Raw genomic sequence first — 19,415 nt, forward strand, 5'->3', positions numbered from 1 at the left:
GGAATGTGCAATATTAAACCATGTTTATATTCATCAAGCACTGCATGACGCCTCTAGTGGAAAATAAGAGGGTGGTCTGGGTGCTCTAAATGAGAACAGGGCCATGATCGAGATCACACACACACACACACACACACACACGCACGGCAACACAATTTGAACCTCCATTATTCATGTAATCTTTCCTCTCCTTGCTAATTACCATTGACCAATGATGAGGAGGAGGTAAAGCTACTGGTACTACTCCTCTCCTCTCCTCCTCCTCTCCCTCTGTCTGTCCCTGAAGCTCTCTCTCCTCCCTAATGGTTAACAGATCTCCTCTCTCCTCCTCTACTCTCCTCCTGTCCTCCTCTCCTCTCTCCATCTGTCTGTCCCTGAAGCTCTCTCTCCTCCCTAATGGTTAACAGATCTCCTCTCTCCTCCTCTACTCTCCTCCTGTCCTCCTCTCCTTCTCTCCCTCTGTCTGTCCCTGAAGCTCTCTCTCCTCCCTAACACACTTAAGAGGGCTACTTTGATATAGAGAGGGGGTAATGATATAGAGAGGGGGTAATCATACTGTGTCCACCCCCCGTCCGTCACACTTTCTTGCACAAATAAACAGACATATTGGTAACACACGCTGTTTTCAAAGCTGTAATGCCATTCTACACACATGCAAGGTGGACTGGGGGGGGGGGGCTGAGTTAGGTGATGGCACCTGGAGCAGAGCCAAGCCAAATAGGTTAATTTGATTCCACAGTGATGGATGAATATAATTATGTCATTGTGTGGCTAATAACTCAGAGCAGATTGGATATAATTCTCTATCAGATCTCTTCATCCCCCATAGTTTCCTTGAGCGTGGAGGCTTGAAAGAACAACACATGTATGGGAAAGGAACTAAATCGATGACCAATAACTGATTGTACGGATAGCAGCAAAAACGGCAGGGAAACAGCTTCTTGTCCCCGAGCTAATTTTGCATTTCTTTCAATTCCACTTCCACTCAACAGATCCCGATGTGTTAACAGTTTACACTCTAGACCATGCTACATATGTCTCAATCATGTAAACATATGGGATACGATTATACAATCTAACTTGTTGTGAGAGGTATTGCTAAAATAGTTCAGATGAGAAAAAACTGGGTGATATGGCACCTTGGCAGGCTATCGCACACACATCTGAGAAAGGTGAAATAGCTTGCTTACCCCTTACAGTAGAGAATGACAGACAGGCAAACAGCAACGCTCCAATTGACACAAATAAGCGCTCTCCAAACATCTTGTCACAGGCTGTCCTGTGTGGCAGATTGAATGTGAGACTGCATCAGTTTAAAACTGAGAACGACAGTAAACATGAAACTGTATCCTAAACACAATTATTGTCATTCAGTTGTGGAAAGCTAAGTTGCAAAACAGCCTGCATTACGCGCAAGAACAACACTGATCGACGCGCTTTCTTTAGAATGGCAACTGTTATTCTAACATAACATCTATCAAGAAGTAGCATATTTAAATATCCATGCGTGTAATAACTTTATAATTACTTCAGTTTGCGGGGTCCTCACAAGCTGCCCGCCTTGTCCTTGTCCAATAAGAAAATCTCAATTGCAGGTGGATCGCATATTCTTTGGAAATCTGGCGCATATCGAGCGAAGCTCAGGTTATCCTCACATTACTTATTTTTCCACGGTCACCTTCTCGGAATTCGAGCAGGGCGGTTGGAGAAAGCGCGCCCAAATGGTTAGGTGAGCGGTGAGCGCAAACCCCAGGCAGCTGGTTGTGCGCATCAGCTGTGTGTAACATACAACCTGCTATGTTTAATTCGGCGACGTCGACCGACAGTTTCTCCTGAAATCGTGTGCAGCTACATCAATTAGTGAAACATCTCACATTTAACAACTGAAATTCCTGTGCAGTGATATTAATGTTACAGGCTACAGAACACTCATTACACATTCGTTTCCCAAAACATTATCATAATGTGCATAATAGTACAACACATTGACTTGTGATGTTTAGGCCTACGCAGTCACTGCAGATGAGTGAGCGTAACTGAACTGGACCTTCTGCAAAATGACCAGACGCAATTTATCATTTATTCAGTAGCCTAACAAACGCACACACTTTTGATTTATTCTGTTTTGATTTATTGTCCCATATACTCACCCAGAAAAGTAACGTGATATATGACTTATAGGCTTGACATCATATTATTAGTGAATAGTAGGCTAACACTATAGACTTAATGTTGACGAGGATAATAACCATAGACGTATATTATAATATCACATTAGTAGTAGGATAAACACATTTACATACAATAACTACATGTGCAGTCTATAGTTTGTCAGGGTCATTCATAATAACAAATAATACGCTTAACCCTAGAATACTAACGTACTAGTTAGTAACACCATCACTAACGTCGGGTATATTTTACCCGATATAATATACCCGATAAAAAATACTTCTCATCAAAATATATTAAAGTACAACAATACATGGCAAATTGAAGTACTCTTCTTTTATTTCCCCCTATACAACGTCTCATAAAACGAAAAAAAGGTATAATGGGGGGACTCTATAAAATTAGTGAAGAATTAGGGAATCGTTAACGAAAAATTCCTAAAAATAAATAAATAATGGAGCTGGGAACTTGTTATTCGGTCCACCCTTTCCTGGGACATGTGAGCCTTGTCCGGTGAAGGCACAGTCTCCCTGCATCAAAAAATCCACCCGAAAAATATTTTACGTTTATCACTAACGTCGGGTGAAAATCACCCGAACACTTGCCTGTTGAAAAAAACAGGGATGGGAGCAGGGAAACACGTCTACCTTCGATGACGTCAGTGAGCAGACTGAAGCTACCCAAGGACCCACGCAACTCAGACAGCAGCAACACAATGAAAATCACGTGAACACAATCGCTTGGGTGAAAATCACCCGACGTTAGTGTTCTAGGATTAAAGCCCTGCTCAGTAATTTCTGCATACTATCAAAGAGTGGGCCACCAACTATTTTTACATTGAACCATTTCTTACAATGTCTCAAATCATTGGTTTACACAACCTCAACTCTCTCAAGATCAGATACATTTCAGTGGGACACTATCAAAGGTGCACAAAAATGGAAAAGAGGCTCTGTGAATACCTCATTCACATATGAGTAGAGTTGAATATCATCTGCCCCTGAGTAGAAGGATACCTGTCCCTTCTCATAATCCAGGTAGACTCCAACTCTCTGTGGGATTGGGTGAGGAAGGTTTTAAATAAAACATTTGCATCTCAGTGTTGTGGGCCATCTTAAATGACAATTGGTCTGGAAGTATGACATCTTCTCCAGTTAGGTCACAGCTGTGGAATCTGAAAACCAGAGGAGAACCTCTCACCTAAAGAGCAATGCCCTAATATTGGACATATACTGTGTAAGAACGTGTGGTATGAGCTGTGCCTATGCACATTTGATATCATTATACTTTCATAATCATTGTGGGCCCACACTGGGTGCATCGCTCCATCGCTGCATTCGTTTGAAAGATTTTATTTAAAAATAACACTTTCTGATTTCCCTCGCTGCGAGTAGACATCGATTGGTTTTCCCAGACGGCTTTCAAGCTCTGCACACATTGCTCAGTGACTAAGCATTTCTCCACCCTATTCAAGAAATTAGACGTCAACACGAACTCACATTGACTTGCTCTAACCGAGTCGTCTCTTGCGACCTTTCACTAGCCAACACATGAGACCGTCTCTTTAAATACTCGATGTTCACCAGCTACGCTATCGAAAAGTTAGCAATTCGACAGCGCGGATGGGGACATTTGAGCTTGAGGATTGAGTTCATAACTCGGTTACACCCCTCCAAGCTCACAACACCACAGCAAGGCCACCCGTTGAGCTGAGCCCAACTGCGTATCTGAGTCACACGCACTAAACAGTAGCCCCGCAATTTGAGTTGCTTCAACCCAGTCTCGAACTTGCGACCTCTGACTTGCCAACACACGTGTGTGGACGTATTTGAACTTAATGAGTGAGTTTACCATCTCGGTTACGCTTGCTAACTGATTGTGTCTAATTATTACGTTCCCGTATATTTATGCCGCAAACAGTATTTGTGCTGCACCCGTTTCAAATAGATGTGTCCAGAGAGACAGAACAACCTCATTCCAACAAAGAATGTTTTTCGACACTGTTCCTTCAATTCCAGACCAGCTTTAATTCCCAGCCCTTTTACTGCTTTTTAGACTTATTTAAGACCTATGTCGAAAAACCTGTTTGGTTCCAAATAGGACCAGACATCCATAGAATATGGGTAACATCACTATTGTAAGATGCTGTAAGTAAACAGAGTAGAACTTACTTGATCTCCCAGAAGAAGTTAATGACAGGAGCTAACCTGTTTATCCTATCTGGGTCTTTGATGTATGGGGATAGATTAAACTCATACAGTTGGCTGTTCATTAAGATGGCAGCCAAGGCAGAAGCCTACGTTTGGGTCAATCTCCGTTCTCCAAGGCCTTTCATGAAAGCTGGCTTTATCTTTTCTATTATGCTTTTGTCTGCAGCTCACTGAGACAGTGTATGAGATTCATGCATCTCTCTGCTTTAAGTTTCCAGTTTGCCTTTGATGTGTTCCTTTGATCGAAACAGATGTTTTGGTAAACAGACTCTCTAGTATCTTTAGATTTTTCTGCGAGCCGAGTCCACAGAGGAATCTAAAGGACATATCAAAATGGCCGTTTTGACTTTGCAAAGCATTGCCGCATGTAGTCTTACACACAGGAAAGTCCAAGAGAACAGGTCCCGGCTCTTCAGGATGTTTTGGCTGTCATAACTATAGCCCAGGTGTACATACAAAGCGGCAAATAATTCTTGCACAGTGAAATGAACAAAACTGTAGACTGTATGAAACCCTTTTGTATCTCTTTCGATACATTCAGTGAAGAAAGTGCTTCACTTGTCAGACTCACAGATGTCATATTCTTTCAGGTTAGTGATAGCTTTTTTCTGCTTCCACAAATGACCAAAGGCCCATTTAGAGACCTTCTTCTAGTTGAAGAAGCTCACATTTGACCTCCTCTGGGGTTTTTTTCTCCCTCCTTACAAGAGCGTTGATACACACTGGTCTGAACGAGGAACTGAGAGTAGAGCTCAGTGTTGGTTTGTGGCTTAATTTCATTGTGGACATCAGCTGGACAGTCGGACTGTAAGATTTTAGACAGGAGCCAGCAGAAACATGGGATGTAGCACATGTTGAACACATTGGGATTTTTCCGAATGCATTCTACCTGGCTGAGAGGGAAGATGCAGGAGATGTACAGTAACTGTACTTAAGGTGAAGTCCCTTTTACTTGAAAACTCTTTGTTTAGCAGGGAATTCCCTTCTGGCCCGTTTATACTACTAGACTGTAAACCCCGGGATTTCCTGGGCTGCTCTCAAGTATGAATAACCACCTCTGGGCCTGGGTCTGCCAGGAACATGTACACCTTGCACTGGGGTCTCACATCGCCTCTATTGTTTTACTCTACTAGGAGGCTGGGCCTTGCTCAGGTTCTATAGATACCTTCATATGAGAGAGAGAGAGAGAGAGAAGAGAGAGAAGAGAGAGAGAGTAGAGAGCGGGGGGGTGGGTGGGGGTGGGGGTGGGGGTTCTAAACCCTCTAAACAACCTACATTTAAAAGAGAAAGAACACATTGAAAGAACACTAACCCTAACACATTGAAGGTGGAAACCCATTAAAAACAACAATGGCAGGACATTAACCATTTCATGAATTTCGCACAATAAAGGTCATCTGAAGTGTTGTTATGTAATTAATACAGACACGACACACATGGCGCTGTGGCTATCTGTGATTTCTGCATGCAAGATCACCAACAAAATGTTGAGAATGGGGAAAATGCATTTGTACATGCAAATAGCACGAGATTTTGTCGGCCTATCTGTTGTGCTCAATGAACATTCAGTACAGTACATTCACGAAGTGCAGCATTACTTTTTCAAAACATGATTTCAAGCTAAAACATCAATTTGTTTACTAAATCTCAACAAACCATAAACAATACAGTAAGTAAGGATTATGAACACTTCTCTCTTAGAGGTACGTACGAGTCATCATCATCAAGGTGTATATTTATACTTTTTTTATTACTTAAAAATAACTGATTCAGTGTACTGAATCAACTATCTGCTTTAACAATCGTAATCATACAAATAATTATTCCAGGACAGTAAAGCCAGCAAAAGAATAACAAAGGATAGATAGTACAGAAGACTGTAGACAATTTCAAACCTTTTTCCTTACCTTATCAACTCGCTCCTTTTAAAGCACTTGGAATTGGGCTGTAGAAAATGGATCCAAAAGTATTTTGAAAGCTGTGCTTTGACAGGTGCATTTTTGTTTTGGGCCCGAGACCAAACATTATAGCCTATGGCTGTTTCAACATTTTCAAGACATACCCATCATATCGCATCCGGATTAGTGGCTCCATTAGCGTCTCCCACACTGCTGGGCTCCTGTGTTCCTGTGTTGTATTAATTGGTCACACTGAAAGGTTAAGGGATGTGGTGTCACCAGGTGGGAGCTGGGAGACAATCTGATAACACAGTGAGAGTCTAGGAGGAATAGGAGGAGGAGGAGGAGGAGGAGGAGGAGGAGGAGGTTGGGACTAAAGTTATCTCAGACCCATCTGCTGCCTGCCAGTTCTGGTAGAGAGGTTGTCTAGCAGGGTTGGGGTCTTTTGAATTTCAATTCAGTCAACTCGGGACATAAAATGAATGAACAAATCAATGACTGCTAATGGGGAATTTATTTTCATTGATTTCTCAATGAACCAAAAACGAGAAGCTTTTTAAGTCACAGGTTTCTCAATTTCTTTTTTATTGTTAATTTAAATCACTTTGACTGAACCAAATTTACACGAACCCTACTGCTACTGCTGAAAGAGAGGTTGTCTGGGGTAGATGAGGTGACAGCAGGGGGTTTCATGTAAGGCTGGGATCATTATTCAACTCATTATTCAGTCTAAGCATTTCTGCTGCTGCCTGCGAGGGTTCTTTCCCAAAAATCATTCAGACATTGAACTCTCATCACTTTCTGCACGTAATATAAGGCTTGCTCATTATTCAACACGCATGACTTACACCACCCTGCGGTTTGATTCCTGTCTGTGCCTCTATCTCCTTCTCAACAGGCAGCCACACCAAACCCACAGCTAGTGTCATGATTAAATGTCAATTAATACTTTTGTTTTGATTGGGTAAGTCAGGCCATGTGATGAAAGATAAATAAAGAGAGGATTTGGAGGTGTTGAGGATGTTTTTTGAAGGGGACCTTCAACTGTTTACTTTCTTTCCCACCGACTTTGGCGCGAGGCCTCTATCCAGCAAGGGTACAAACATGTTAATGAGGCAGCTGTAACCTGTTGATCTGGCTTTCGATATCATTCAACCCCATGTTTCACCAGATAAACTCATGAAAAACAGCTTTCCATTTTCAGAATAGTGTGGATAATTGACTTCCAAAGGTTAAAGATAAAAATGTAGGTTTGTCTGTCTTGGGTCATTCAGTCTCCTCAGATACTGCACACATCCTGCCTGTTTCTCTGCAGATATTGTTACCATAGTCACTCTGGATATTTGGGTATTTTCTCTGCTGATGGCTCAAAGTCGATTCTTGCTATTCTCCATGAAAGCCATCAGCAGCAACATTAGTTTTAATATTTTGTTGTTTGTTCGATATTCAGTGAAGTTAGTTGAGGTTAAGCCACTTGATAGTGAATTCATGACTCCTCTACAGTTCTTAATTGGGTCCTTTTTACCTTTCAATCCTTTTCAATCCTATCCTTTATGCTGCTTTGAATCAAGTCCAATGACGTAGTATATTGGTGTAATGTAGCAGTGATCCGATCTGCCTGTTTATGAATTATTCAAATATTCCATCATTTTCATGCATTTGTAAAGAGAAGATGTGTATCAATAGTGAAGGGTCAGGGAAAAGTGGTGTACTATTGCTTTGGTGTACTATTCCCGGAGAGTTTTGGCCCGCAGGGGAAGATAAGACAGGGAGAAGAAGTAGCTCATTATTTGGTTAAGGTCTCACCTCTGCACGTGACTTCATACCCTGCAAGAAATGGATGTAAACAGCTCACTGTTGATTTGAAACCCTTTTAGTGGTCTAATATGATAGGCTGATTTTGATTCGTCTCCCATAAGAGAAGACCAATCAGTGCAATGCTAAATCTGACATAGAACCAGGTATAACTGTGAATGCACAGGAGAATTATACTTTGAGAAAGGGCTGATCCTGAACATTCTCCCAGGCACCTGCTTTTGTGCCCATTTTGTTTGCACCGGTCCCGTCAATAAAAACATAATCGTGTCCACTGAAGATCCTTCATTAATGATCACTTCCGAGTCCTTAAATAGCCTGAGGGCCAGTCTTTTTCTGTTCTAGCTAATTTGTTATTTTTCAGTAATTGCCCATTCTTTCAATAATGAATTAAGGCCACAGCAGGGTAGGCATTACCCTGACTATATACTCTCCTACAACCTTTATCAATGAGTTGTTCAACTAAGTAATAATGTAGCTACACACACACACACACACACAGAGAGAGTTGAGTTAGTCATGTTGCACTAAAAGGGAAGGAGTGAGCTTTAATAAAACATATTGCTCACTCACAGAACAGCAAAATGAACATGGAAAAGGAGAAAAATTAAAAAACCGCATCTGTATATCAATCTCTTCTCAACAGGGGATCACAGATTCAGTTACTCAGTTCTGAAAGTCTCCTTGTCAAAGACGGAGAGGACATTTCCCCCCACACCCTCAGGAACACCCTTCAATCTCTTAACGGAGGGCTAGAAGAAGTCGGCAGCTGTGGGTCGTTCTTTAGGGGTGCTCTTGGGGGTCCCCTTGGGGGTCTTCTTCTTGGTGCTGCCTTTAAGAGCCCCAATGGGAGATTTCAAGACCCCAAAGAGAGGCTTCTGCTGGGGGTCAAAGGCTACTCGGGACGACCCTTCTGGACTCACGAGCAGGCTGCGATCATTCTTCCTAAACTCTGTATCGTAAAGGGGGGCGAGGGGAGAAAGGTTTCCATTACTCTATGAAACATCATAGAAAGGTCAAGACAGGAGGATCCAGAATCTAGCTTTTAATGTAGAACGGGACATGAAGTCAGTCTCTTGGGAGATAATACAGAGGCCACTTGTCTTGCATTAATAGTCACATGTAGGGCTGCAGGATAGAGAAAATATCATCAAACACTTGACATGGTTAAAAACAAGTATCAACAGTCACAAAGTACTATAGCAAATCTATGCGTGCAGAGAGTAAATGTACGTGTCAAGTGCATCTCAAGCGCATTTTTGTTTTATCCAGCGTCCAATATTCAATTCAAAAATCCAATATTGCCAGCCTCCGGATTTTCATATTGCGATATTGATTGTAGAATATATGGTGCAGCCCATGTCATATATGTACGTAAATAATGCATAGACTAAGTATGTCTGTATCAAAACAAGGCTCTTGCATACCTGCAGTTTTGTTGTTCTTGAGTCCAAAGGTAACCTTTTTGGATTCAGACTTGGGAGTCAGACACTTCTTCTATAACACAAATGCATAAAATCTCATGAGAATTTTCTCTTGCATCGTTTCATTCCATTCACACATGTGGTCAACAGATTGACAGTGCTCTACGTGCTCAGCGTTTGGATGAACTAAAGCATTATACCGTCAATGACACGGTATTATTCTGAAGAGAGAAAAGGTTCAGGAAGCTTAACCCAATTGCCACCACCATCTTGCATACATTCCCATTGATCAAATTCTTTGTGTGTGTGTGTGTGTGTGTGTGAAATTCTCTGAGTTAGTGACTGTGTGTGTGTGTGTGTGTGTCCGTACCTTCTTGCTGGAGAGTGGCGTGCTGGGGCTTCCCTTGGCTGTCCTATAGAAGAGGGGTGTCGGGATGGCGGCGTTCCTCTGGAACGTGATGAAGCTTGACCCCTGAACCCCTGCCTTGGCCTTCTTGGCCACCTTTTTGCTGCTAATTGGGGTAGACGGCTCTTCAACATCCTGAAGAGAGGAGAAAAGCAAGGGATATATTTAACATAATCTTACCCTGCTCTCGTAAAGATTAGCTAAATGTTAACTGGGTCACTGAATTCAAATGTTACACATTTAAGAAGTAACTACCTCAAACCATTTTCACACATTTGATGGGGAGCTAAAATAATATAATAATAATAATAATAATAAATATGCCATTTAGCTGACGCATTTATCCAAAGCAACTTACATGGCAGTGAGTGCATACATTTCAGTATATATGGTCCCAGCAGGAATCAAGCCCACAACCTAAGCGTTGTTACCGCCATGCTCTACCAACTGAGCCACAGAGGACCAAAAAAATCATGTGGCAGGTGTGTTACATCTGAGTATCGCAAAAGAATATGAAGGGGGGGGGGGGGGGCGGTTGGGTGACTCACATTGACAATTTTGGGTTTCTTCTTCCCTCCGGTCTGCTCCTCAACGAGACCATTGATCAGAGCAGCTTTCTCTGCTGCAGCCTCCAGCTCCTCTGCCTCTACCTCTATCACTACCTCTATCTTCCTCTTCTTCTTCTTACCCTTCTTTAGAGGAGTGGGCAGTTCGCTCTCTGCGGGCTCGTTGACCGCTGGGGTCTCGGGCTCAGTTTGACCTTCGACTTCCTCTTCCTGGACCACTGCTTTCGTTTTCTTCTTCTTCTTCTTGAGGGGGGTTTCCAAGGAGGCCTCGGATGGCTGTTCCTCCGTGCAGGCGGCGTCTGCTTCGGGCAGTGTTGCCCCTTCCACCACCTCTTCTGCTTCAGTCTTTGCAACCTTCAGCTTCTTTTTCCTCTTCTTCAGAGGGGTGGCGGCAATACTGACATCAGCTGGGGTCTCCTCTGCAGGTGTGGCTTCTGTTGGTTCACTCTCCACCGGTGTTGCATCTGTTCCAGCACCCTCTTCTTCTGTGGTCTCCTCGGGTGTCTGCTTGATCTTCTTCCTCCTGGTCGTCTTCTTCAGAGGGGTGGCGGCGATACTGACATCAGCTGGGGTCTCCTCTGCAGGTGTGGCTTCTGTTGGTTCACTCTCCACCGGTGTTGCATCTGTTCCAGCACCCTCTTCTTCTGTGGTCTCCTCGGGTGTCTGCTTGATCTTCTTCCTCCTGGTCGTCTTCTTCAGAGGGGTGGCAGCGATACTGACATCAGCTGGGGTCTCCTCTGCAGGTGTGGCTTCTGTTGGTTCACTCTCCACCGGTGTTGCATCTGTTCCAGCACCCTCTTCTTCTGTGGTCTCCTCGGGTGTCTGCTTGATCTTCTTCCTCCTGGTCGTCTTCTTCAGAGGGGTGGCGGCTATACTGACATCAGCTGGAGTCTCCTCTGCGGGTGTGACGTCTGTTGTTGTTGCGTCCGTTTCAGCAACCTCTTCTTCTGTGGTCTCGGGTGTCTGTTTAGCCTTCTTCCTCTTGGTCGTCTTCCGTGGTGTGGCCGTGGTCTTTTCTGTTGGAGGCTCCTCAGCTTCTGTGCTTCCTGCCTCTACCTCTGGCTGTGTTTCAGCCTCCTCTACGGTCTTCTCCTCTGGCTCCTGCAGCTTGGCGCTCTTCCGTCTGGGCTTCTTCTTCAGTGGTGTGGCCGTGGTCTCTTCTGCTGGAGGCTCCTCAGCTTCTGTGCTTTCTGCCTCTACCTCTGGCTGTGTTTCAGCCTCCTCTACGGTCTTCTCCTCTGGCTCCTGCAGCTTGCCGCTCTTCCGCCTGGGCTTCTTCTTGGCTGCAGGGGTGGTGGTGGTTGTCAAAGGGACTGTCTCTGACTGAGTTGCCCCCTCTGGAGCCTCTCCTTCCTGGGTATCGGAAGCAGGTTGGTCCCCTGCTGCCTCGCTGGCCTCCACACACTTCTTCTTGGATGGTGCGTCACCTGGTAACGGTGTCTCTGATTGGTTATCTACGTCTTGCGTGCTGGCCCCAGATTCTGATTGGTCCATCTCAACTCCCCCGGGTTCCGCTTGGCTCTCTGGCTCTGCGACTGAGACAGACGATTGGCTCCTCGCTACAATTATCTCTGTAGGCTCTGGGATTTCTGATTGAGTCTCTGTCTCAATGGCAGTTACTGCCGCTGTTTCAGTGACCTCCATAGGAGAAGCCTGAGCATCAACCTTTGCCTCGGGCTCCCCAGCTTCAGTACAGTCTGTTTGGGGAGTGGCCTCTGTGGCAGGTGGAAGGTCTGCTTTCTCACCGTCTGTTGGTGTTGATGCTGCGTCCTGCTCCGCCTCAGAGACAACGACCGACGCCTTGACCTCCGACTCCACAGTCACCACGGTCTGTTCCTCTCTCACCTCTCCCGCCTTCTTCTTCTTCTTCTTCTTCCTCTTCTTCTTCTTCTTGGCGTCGCCTCCGGTGGCATCTGACGGCTTGCCTGGTTTGGAACCCTCCTTCTTGCCTTGTTTGGAACCCTCCTTCTTGCCTGTGAAACGAGGCAAAAGATAACAATGATGCAAGTGCTACATTTAACACAAAACTACAGCATACAGTGGCTGAGATCAACAGTAATCATGGTAGCTTCAACAGAGGATTTGCTGTACCTTTCTTTTTCTTTGCTGCCGGGCCCCCTTCCTCCTCCTCCTCGTCCCCTAGACCTCTCCCCCTCTTCATCCTCGTCCTGCTGCCGAACATTTCATCGTCATCCTCGTCCGTCGAGACCTCCTCTGGGTATTCATCCTGAGGGAATACACCTGAGAGAAGCAAAGAGAGAGAAAAAAGACAAAGGGAGAGCAAAGGTGTGAGCTTTCCATGCACATCTCTTACAACACAGCTCTTTGATTAAATAGTCATGACCATGAGGATTCCTACCATCACAGAGGTCCCGTAGACTGCAGGAGTGCAGAGGGAGAGAAGAGAACAACCTCAGTTAACTCTTTAGCAATGTGGACATCAAAGCATTTGTGTGTATGTGTGTGTGTGTGTACAAGCCTGTGTGATGTGTGCACGTATTTCAGCACAAGTGTAGGTGTGTATGTGAGTGTAAATGGGTAGAAAAGGGGTATACGACTCACCTCTTGATGACCTTGTAGAGTCTCTGTCTGTTGAGGCTGGGGGTGTTGCTACGGCTGGCCAGCTGAAACAGCCTGTCTGCCAGGGCCGAGTAGTCAAACTGCAACAGACACACAACATCAGTCATACATTCTAGAAACTACTATTGTCTACCAAAGCAGAAACTGGCATAAAAAGCTATGCAGAGATTTGAAACATTCAAATATTGTTTTTTTCTTCTTCTTTGCTTCATATGATTTGATGCAAAACAAGGTCAGTTTAGGAAGAGTACCGAGCTATCAACTGTCGATGCCGGCCAAGCAAGCAGAGTAAGAGACATTAACTTACAGACTACCGAATTAGTTAATGAGATAATCATGTCAAGTCGTCAACTAGACGATTCACTTACTTTGACAAATGTACTTGTTGTAAGTATGCTAAATGTCTAAAATGTAACCGTGACCTACCAATTTGTTTGTAAATCCAAATTGAATAAGCTTATTACATCACACTCTGACGCGCACACGAGTGAGTGTAACAGAACTAATGCGAACAGTAGAGAGCAGAGGAGGCCAAGTTCACCTGGAGAACAGGTCCCATCCCATCATCTGGCATCTCAGAGTCAGAGTCATCTTCCAGGTGAAGCAATTCGTCATCATCATCATCATCTTCTTCTTCCTCTTCCTCGGTCAATGTGGTGCCTGAAAAAAGGGAGCAAAGGGAATCAAGTCAGCTAAGAATTGACTAACAATGGGAAACCTGCAGGTGTAGGACAGTCAACCTCTAGCTGATGCAGTCTGCCCATCTCCCCATTTGGACCCCCCAGTCTCCACAACCGAGAGCCTACCATTAGTCTGCTTTGCTGGGGTTTTCTTCTGGGCTTTCTTGCCGGCTGGTTTGCTCTTCTTGGTCTCTTCCTCCTCCTCCTCCTCCTCCTCCTGAGAAGCCTGTCCTGAGTCAGAGTCCTCTCCTCCTGCCGCTTTCAACTCCTTCATCAGGTCATCAATGGCGAAGGGAGCCTGGTCGATGATGGCATTGAAGATGCTGGTGCAGATCGCCTTCAGCAGGATAGAACTGGGAGGGAGGGAAGGAAAGGGTGAGGGAGAGAAGGATGGGAAAGGTGCAGAGAGACTTAAAACACTGCCAGAAGGCGGAGGCGCTCAAGTTGTACAGAGAAAGGAAAGTCATAAGCTGGGCTACATCTGTTCCGTGGCGTGTTCACAAAGGCTTACAGACAGTTCCAACTCACTCTTTGGTTCTAGCCGCCGTTTTGCAGAACGGGTCGATGAATTTCAGGTTCTGTTCCGCTGTGAGCTGCAACCACAGAACCGTAACCATCAGACAAACTGTAGCAGAATCATTCACAGCATACAGACATGATACACTACTAAAATCCCAGTGTCACCATGCCCTCTTAACTTTAACAGCTGATTTGGTCATTCATTTTCCCCAGGCCATAACCCTGAGTATTACGTACAAAGCCGCAAAACTGAACCCAGACCAGTCGTTAAGGGCTAAATTAAGCCACAGCATACCTGAGCTGAGCCCATGGCAGCTAGTTCAGTCATGTAAAGGTCCAGGATGTGGAACTGTAACCCACAGGGGGCGCTGCTGGCACTATGTAGGACCTGGGTATTCAGCAGCTCCAGGAACCTGGCCACCACACTGTGCGAAGAGAGGGAAGTCATTCAGAGGACATTGGTGCATATGTAAACACAAATATTTGCACTAGTGCCTCTTATTTTCCTGTCAAACACTTACCTCGTCTCCCAGTCTTTCCTCTTCATCATCTCAAAAGTCTGCCTGAACACGAAGCGGACCAGCTGGCAAGAGTGAAAGAGGTGTGAGAATTTTGCATTGACCACTGTTCAAAATAGCTTTCAGATTGCTTGTCATCCAACTGTATTTATTTGTTTTTTCCATAGGATAAAATCTCCCCAAAGTATTGCTGACCTGGAAGAACTTGTCCATGCGGAGTCTGTCAATGCCTGTCCATTCTCTCTTGATGGTCTGTAGGAAGGTTTGGAAAAACAAAAACTCTGCAGAAGAAAAAGTCAGGGGGCATTGTAAATAGACTCCCATCAAAAAGTTATACCGTGGATAATGAATATTGCCAGCTAATTATGAATATTGATAAGTTAACTTACGACTGTCAACATTCTGGAAGCTTTTCATCAGGCCTGCAATCTGATTTGAGTTCTCCTCCTGTGGACATAACATGAAACGGCTTAAAACTAATTGAAATTAACAAATAATGTGGAAGAAGTCATCCTTTGTCAATCATAGCCTTATTGAGTCTCTTCCCACTGAAGGTAAAATAAAATAAAAATGCAATTAAGTGAGGTTACATAGCGCTTACCTGAAGGTTTGGTTTATCCTGCATCCACAGGCAGTAGAAGAGGCCCTTCCATAGTTTGAGTAGCTCTTCTTCCGAGAACCCACCTGGACAAAGGTCAATAGGTGAAACTCGTTACAATCACTTTGATATCGCCACCAGGCAAGTGGCAATATTGTTGCTCATTCAGCACACGACTGTTTGATTTCCCCCCAGTAGGGTTGAGGTGGGGTCGTGCTCTTTCGTATTACACTGAAACAAGACACAATACACTGAGGCAGTCATACCATCAACATGTTCGCACTGTAGTGACATGCGACACTTGACTATGGAGCCTATACATTTCTTTGGTTTGTCGTCACATTATCTACGAAGCTTAGCTGTCTATTTCCATCCCCACGTTTTATCCTCTCTACGCAGCAGCCTGAAGCCCATTCCTTGTAACCCCCCTAGTTCTTACCTTTGATATTTTGTGACCTAAGGCTGATATACTTTCTCAGCTTCTTGATGGCCTTTGTTCGGGTAGGCTTCTCGTTAGAAGCCAACCTTTGGGCCAACAGGATCTCTGGTGCTTGCTGTATCGGCGCCATGTTCCCACTAATTCACGTGGAAACACTTCTTGCCGAGCAGTGACACACTTCTCTCTGCGCTTTCCCCCTACACGCGTTCTTCCTCCTGCGACGCAGAATGATGATGTCATCCTTCAAACTAGAGGGGACGTTCTGATGCATTTACACCACGGGGTGACAGTGTTTACCCAACTTTTCAGATTTTTGTTCACCATACCATGATGGCAAAGCATAGATGCCACAGAGAGGCAGATTTCTGTGTGGTCAATGTTGTCACTGAGGGGATTTATAAATGACACCTCAGACCAGTATTAAAGAGACAGACACTTACTTATAAATACCAACAATATATTTATTTGTGAAATTCAGAGGAGGTGTGTTTGTTACAGTGAAGATCTGTGTGGTCAGTTTGTGTCTGGGGTGGGAGGCTTGGCTTTGTCATCTGCTCCTTCTTCCTCTGTTGCCTTTGCCAGGTCTGTCAATAGAAATACACACTTAAGATCTCTCTCTCTCTCTCTCTCTCTCTCTCTCTCTCTCTCCCTCTCTCCCTCTCTCCCTCTCTTGCTCCCCAACCCCCTCACCTGGGGAGGAGCTCTCCTTCGCTGGGGTCCAGAGGGACAGGCCTGTGACGGTCTTGGGCTTCCACTTCAGCACCGTGGTGGTGACGATCTCATCCTCCTCGCCGTCGCCTCTGTCCTGTTAGCCCATGGAGGGAAGAGTTTAAGGTCCCCCTTTATACAGTATGTCTGAGCACCCTGCTTCTCCTCAAATTTGTTAACATTTTCTCTCCCATTGACACTATTACAATGTTTTGAGTGCAATGCCGTGCTCTGGATTTTGCAGTTGTGGTACTGTTTTTTTTTAAATTATTATTATTATTTTAAATATATAAAATTATATATATATATATAGATATATATATATATATATATATATATATATATATATATATATATATATATATATATATATATTGCTCAGCTTTGCTTCTTACAAAGCACGGCAAGCTCAACAACATTTAAAACTCCAGTGCACAACTCACATGTGTACATTCACCCAGCCAAGTCACAGACATACAGAGGAATCCCATGACAACTGTAAATGCCATTAGGGATCTAAATCATGCAGCTAGTAATAGTGGTTATCAACCACTAAGGGTGTCATGCAGGAAATGTACACAAGGAATAAACTAGTTCTCTACACTTCAAGAAAAGGCACATCAGCAGCACTCTGTGGTTGCTGTGGCACCTCGTCTCCTGAAGCCCCTATGGAGAAATAGCCCTCCCCATGCCCGGAGTAGGGAGACCTGGACTTCTGGGCTTTCACATTTTTACCATTCTCCTCGTCTGACGCAGGCTGGAGTTTTAGTCGAGAGAGAGAGATTGTTAACGTGTCTTTGTCATCTCTTGAATAACTTTAAACAAACATTTTCAAGAGAACCACTAAGGCCTCAAGTAACATGAGTAGGGGGGGGTGTAAGAATGTGCTTAGTACATAGAAGCTTGTAATATCATTACTTGCAGATTCCTGGTACAGCAAGACAATTGAATTGTGGTATTACCTGATCCACCTGAAGATACTCTCCATGCTGCTCACACCCAATGTCAAACACATACTTCCCTGGGCCAGAGGGCTGAACAAGAACAACAAGTTCACAAAAATATCAGTGAAACTATAATGAGAATGCAGTAGGGTTGGTCGATACACACTTTGTTATTCACAATATGACATTGATTTATGACAATAGTATGTTCTGAAGTATGTTGGAGACATGCCAGGGTGAGCAAAAATGACTGAATTGCAGCGCGTAGAGTGTATGACTGGTGTTGTAAATAGTCTGGTGAAACAAAGATACATGTTTTCACTGCTAGATGTGCTTTGCCTTGCAAAACGTATGAAACTGCACTTATAGTTATGCATATATCTGGAGTTTTAAGCACTCTTAAGTAAGAGATGGTAAGAGAACAATAACATGATTTGGTCCAAATATCACAATATTGTATAATTTGAATATCAGCCCAACCCTAGTATGCAGTGTACAAAGTGTAGCCTGACTAATTACAAGTATAACAAGACAACATCTGAACTTACAAACTGACAATCAACTCTGTTTCTTTCACATAAGCAGACCAGAGTATTTTTGTTTTTTCTCTCTTGCTACACTCAACCAGGTAAACGGATGTGGGTAGAGACTACTAAGATGTGAAAGTTTGACCTGCTGACTTACATTGTTGTTGAGGAAGTTGCCTTGGTATCTGTGGTTCAGGTGGATTAACTCTCCCGCTGACTCCATTTTGCCATTCACCCACGTGCCCATGTACCTGGAGCCTGTGTCCTGGTAGTTGTAGATGCCCTGTCCGTGCCTGGCCATGCAACCAGAGGGAGAGAGTGTGGGTGGGTTAGGGACCGGGACAGAGAGACTTGACTTTACTGGACGTAGGACCTTCTGGACCTTCTATGGGGTGACTCTTACTGCCATTGGGGAACAGAAAAGAATGGAGTTAAAGGGTTTCACTATGCACTTTTTTAACACCCATAATCTCTTTACATGGTAGTTAGTACCTTTGATGGCGTAACCACTCCCCGTCATATGTGTCTCCGTTGGGGTATGTGTAGATGCCGTGACCCTGACGCTGGTCATCCACCCAGCTTCCTAAGTGTGTGTGTGTTGGGGGGGGGGGGGGGGGGGGGGGGGTAGGAGGAGGGAAGAGAATGTTCACACACACTCAGGGGAGTATACTGCATGTGAAGTGAATAAGTTGCTGTTTTTGAATTTGTCACACTCATACAGTCTTTTCACATTACCTTCATATTTTGATCCATCTGGGTAGTAGAAGATACCCTGTCCATGCTTCAGGTTCTGGTAATATTCTCCTATGTACCGGGCCCCATTCTTGAATCGATATGTCCCCTGAGATAGAAATAAGTCAATGGGGTCAATGCTCCTGACGTCAGGCCTACCTAGTAAGATAAACAGACACATCATAGAAGGCAGCTATCCTCCTAGTCACTAAACTGTAAATATATAAATAGTCTATTCACAGTAGTCTAACTTACCTGTCCAGATCGTTTGCCATTTTCATACATTCCCTGATAGGTGTCTGAGTTGGGTAAAACGGCTCTCCCGACCCCATGTCTTTCTCCGGCTTCGTTTCGGTCCCCTTCATATTCCTGATTGACATCATTGTCAGCAGTGTTCGAGGACGGAGGACGTTAAGATGGCTAAATTACCGAGTTCATGATCAAAGTTACCTAAACTAAATGCTAATTTGACTCACCCCAAGGTAACCTTGATCGTCATCAAAATCCTCAGATCCAACATCCGACATCGTTTCCAGTATCGATTAATTAGCTGATTTTCTTGTTGGGTAAAGTAAAACAGGTAGCTAGATAAACTGTTGCTAACGGGTAGCCGATGTGTTTACGGTTGTCATGACAATGCTGGGAAGTCATCCGACACGTGACCGTAGAAGATCCATAC

The 19,415-nt window shown here is 44.3% G+C and overlaps 2 protein-coding genes across 2 annotated transcripts; both read right to left on the reverse strand.

Moving 5' to 3' along the window:
• Positions 1–8,598: 8,598 nt before the first annotated feature.
• Positions 8,599–15,994, reverse strand: LOC310813020 (uncharacterized protein). The gene is made up of 16 exons (XM_083681827.1): positions 15,826–15,994; positions 15,390–15,472; positions 15,178–15,235; positions 14,984–15,069; positions 14,792–14,853; positions 14,566–14,695; positions 14,280–14,344; positions 13,878–14,104; positions 13,613–13,731; positions 13,054–13,151; positions 12,851–12,870; positions 12,583–12,732; positions 10,474–12,464; positions 9,890–10,060; positions 9,523–9,592; positions 8,599–9,047 (listed from the first exon to the last, which is right to left on the reverse strand). Exons 1-16 carry the CDS (start codon positions 15,953–15,955, stop codon positions 8,848–8,850), a joined length of 3,660 nt encoding a protein of 1,219 aa, XP_083537953.1. The 5' UTR covers positions 15,956–15,994; the 3' UTR covers positions 8,599–8,847.
• A 298-nt stretch (positions 15,995–16,292) lies between these two features.
• On the reverse strand, positions 16,293–19,290 carry rsph1 (radial spoke head component 1). The gene is made up of 8 exons (XM_083681843.1): positions 19,213–19,290; positions 18,992–19,105; positions 18,740–18,845; positions 18,497–18,587; positions 18,162–18,297; positions 17,496–17,567; positions 16,516–16,630; positions 16,293–16,409 (listed from the first exon to the last, which is right to left on the reverse strand). Exons 1-8 carry the CDS (start codon positions 19,261–19,263, stop codon positions 16,339–16,341), a joined length of 756 nt encoding a protein of 251 aa, XP_083537969.1. The 5' UTR covers positions 19,264–19,290; the 3' UTR covers positions 16,293–16,338.
• Between the last annotated feature and the right edge of the window lie 125 nt (positions 19,291–19,415).

Source organism: Argentina silus, assembly GCF_951799395.1.
Source record: "Argentina silus genome assembly, chromosome: 12".
In the NCBI taxonomy this organism is placed as follows: Eukaryota; Metazoa; Chordata; class Actinopteri; order Argentiniformes; family Argentinidae; genus Argentina; species Argentina silus.

Coding starts and splice junctions, on each gene's coding strand:
- LOC310813020 (XM_083681827.1), bottom strand. CDS start 15,955: ATGGCGCCGATACAGCAAGCACCAGAGATCCTGTTGGCCCAAAGGTTG. Junction 15,236..15,389: donor AGGATAAACCAAACCTTCAG/GTAAGCGCTATG, acceptor TTATGTCCACAG/GAGGAGAACTCAAATCAGAT. Junction 14,345..14,565: donor CTGCCATGGGCTCAGCTCAG/GTATGCTGTGGC, acceptor CTGTGGTTGCAG/CTCACAGCGGAACAGAACCT.
- rsph1 (XM_083681843.1), bottom strand. CDS start 19,263: ATGTCGGATGTTGGATCTGAGGATTTTGATGACGATCAAGGTTACCTT. Junction 18,846..18,991: donor ATGGCAAACGATCTGGACAG/GTAAGTTAGACT, acceptor TTTCTATCTCAG/GGGACATATCGATTCAAGAA. Junction 16,410..16,515: donor GAAGGAGAGCTCCTCCCCAG/GTGAGGGGGTTG, acceptor TTCTATTGACAG/ACCTGGCAAAGGCAACAGAG.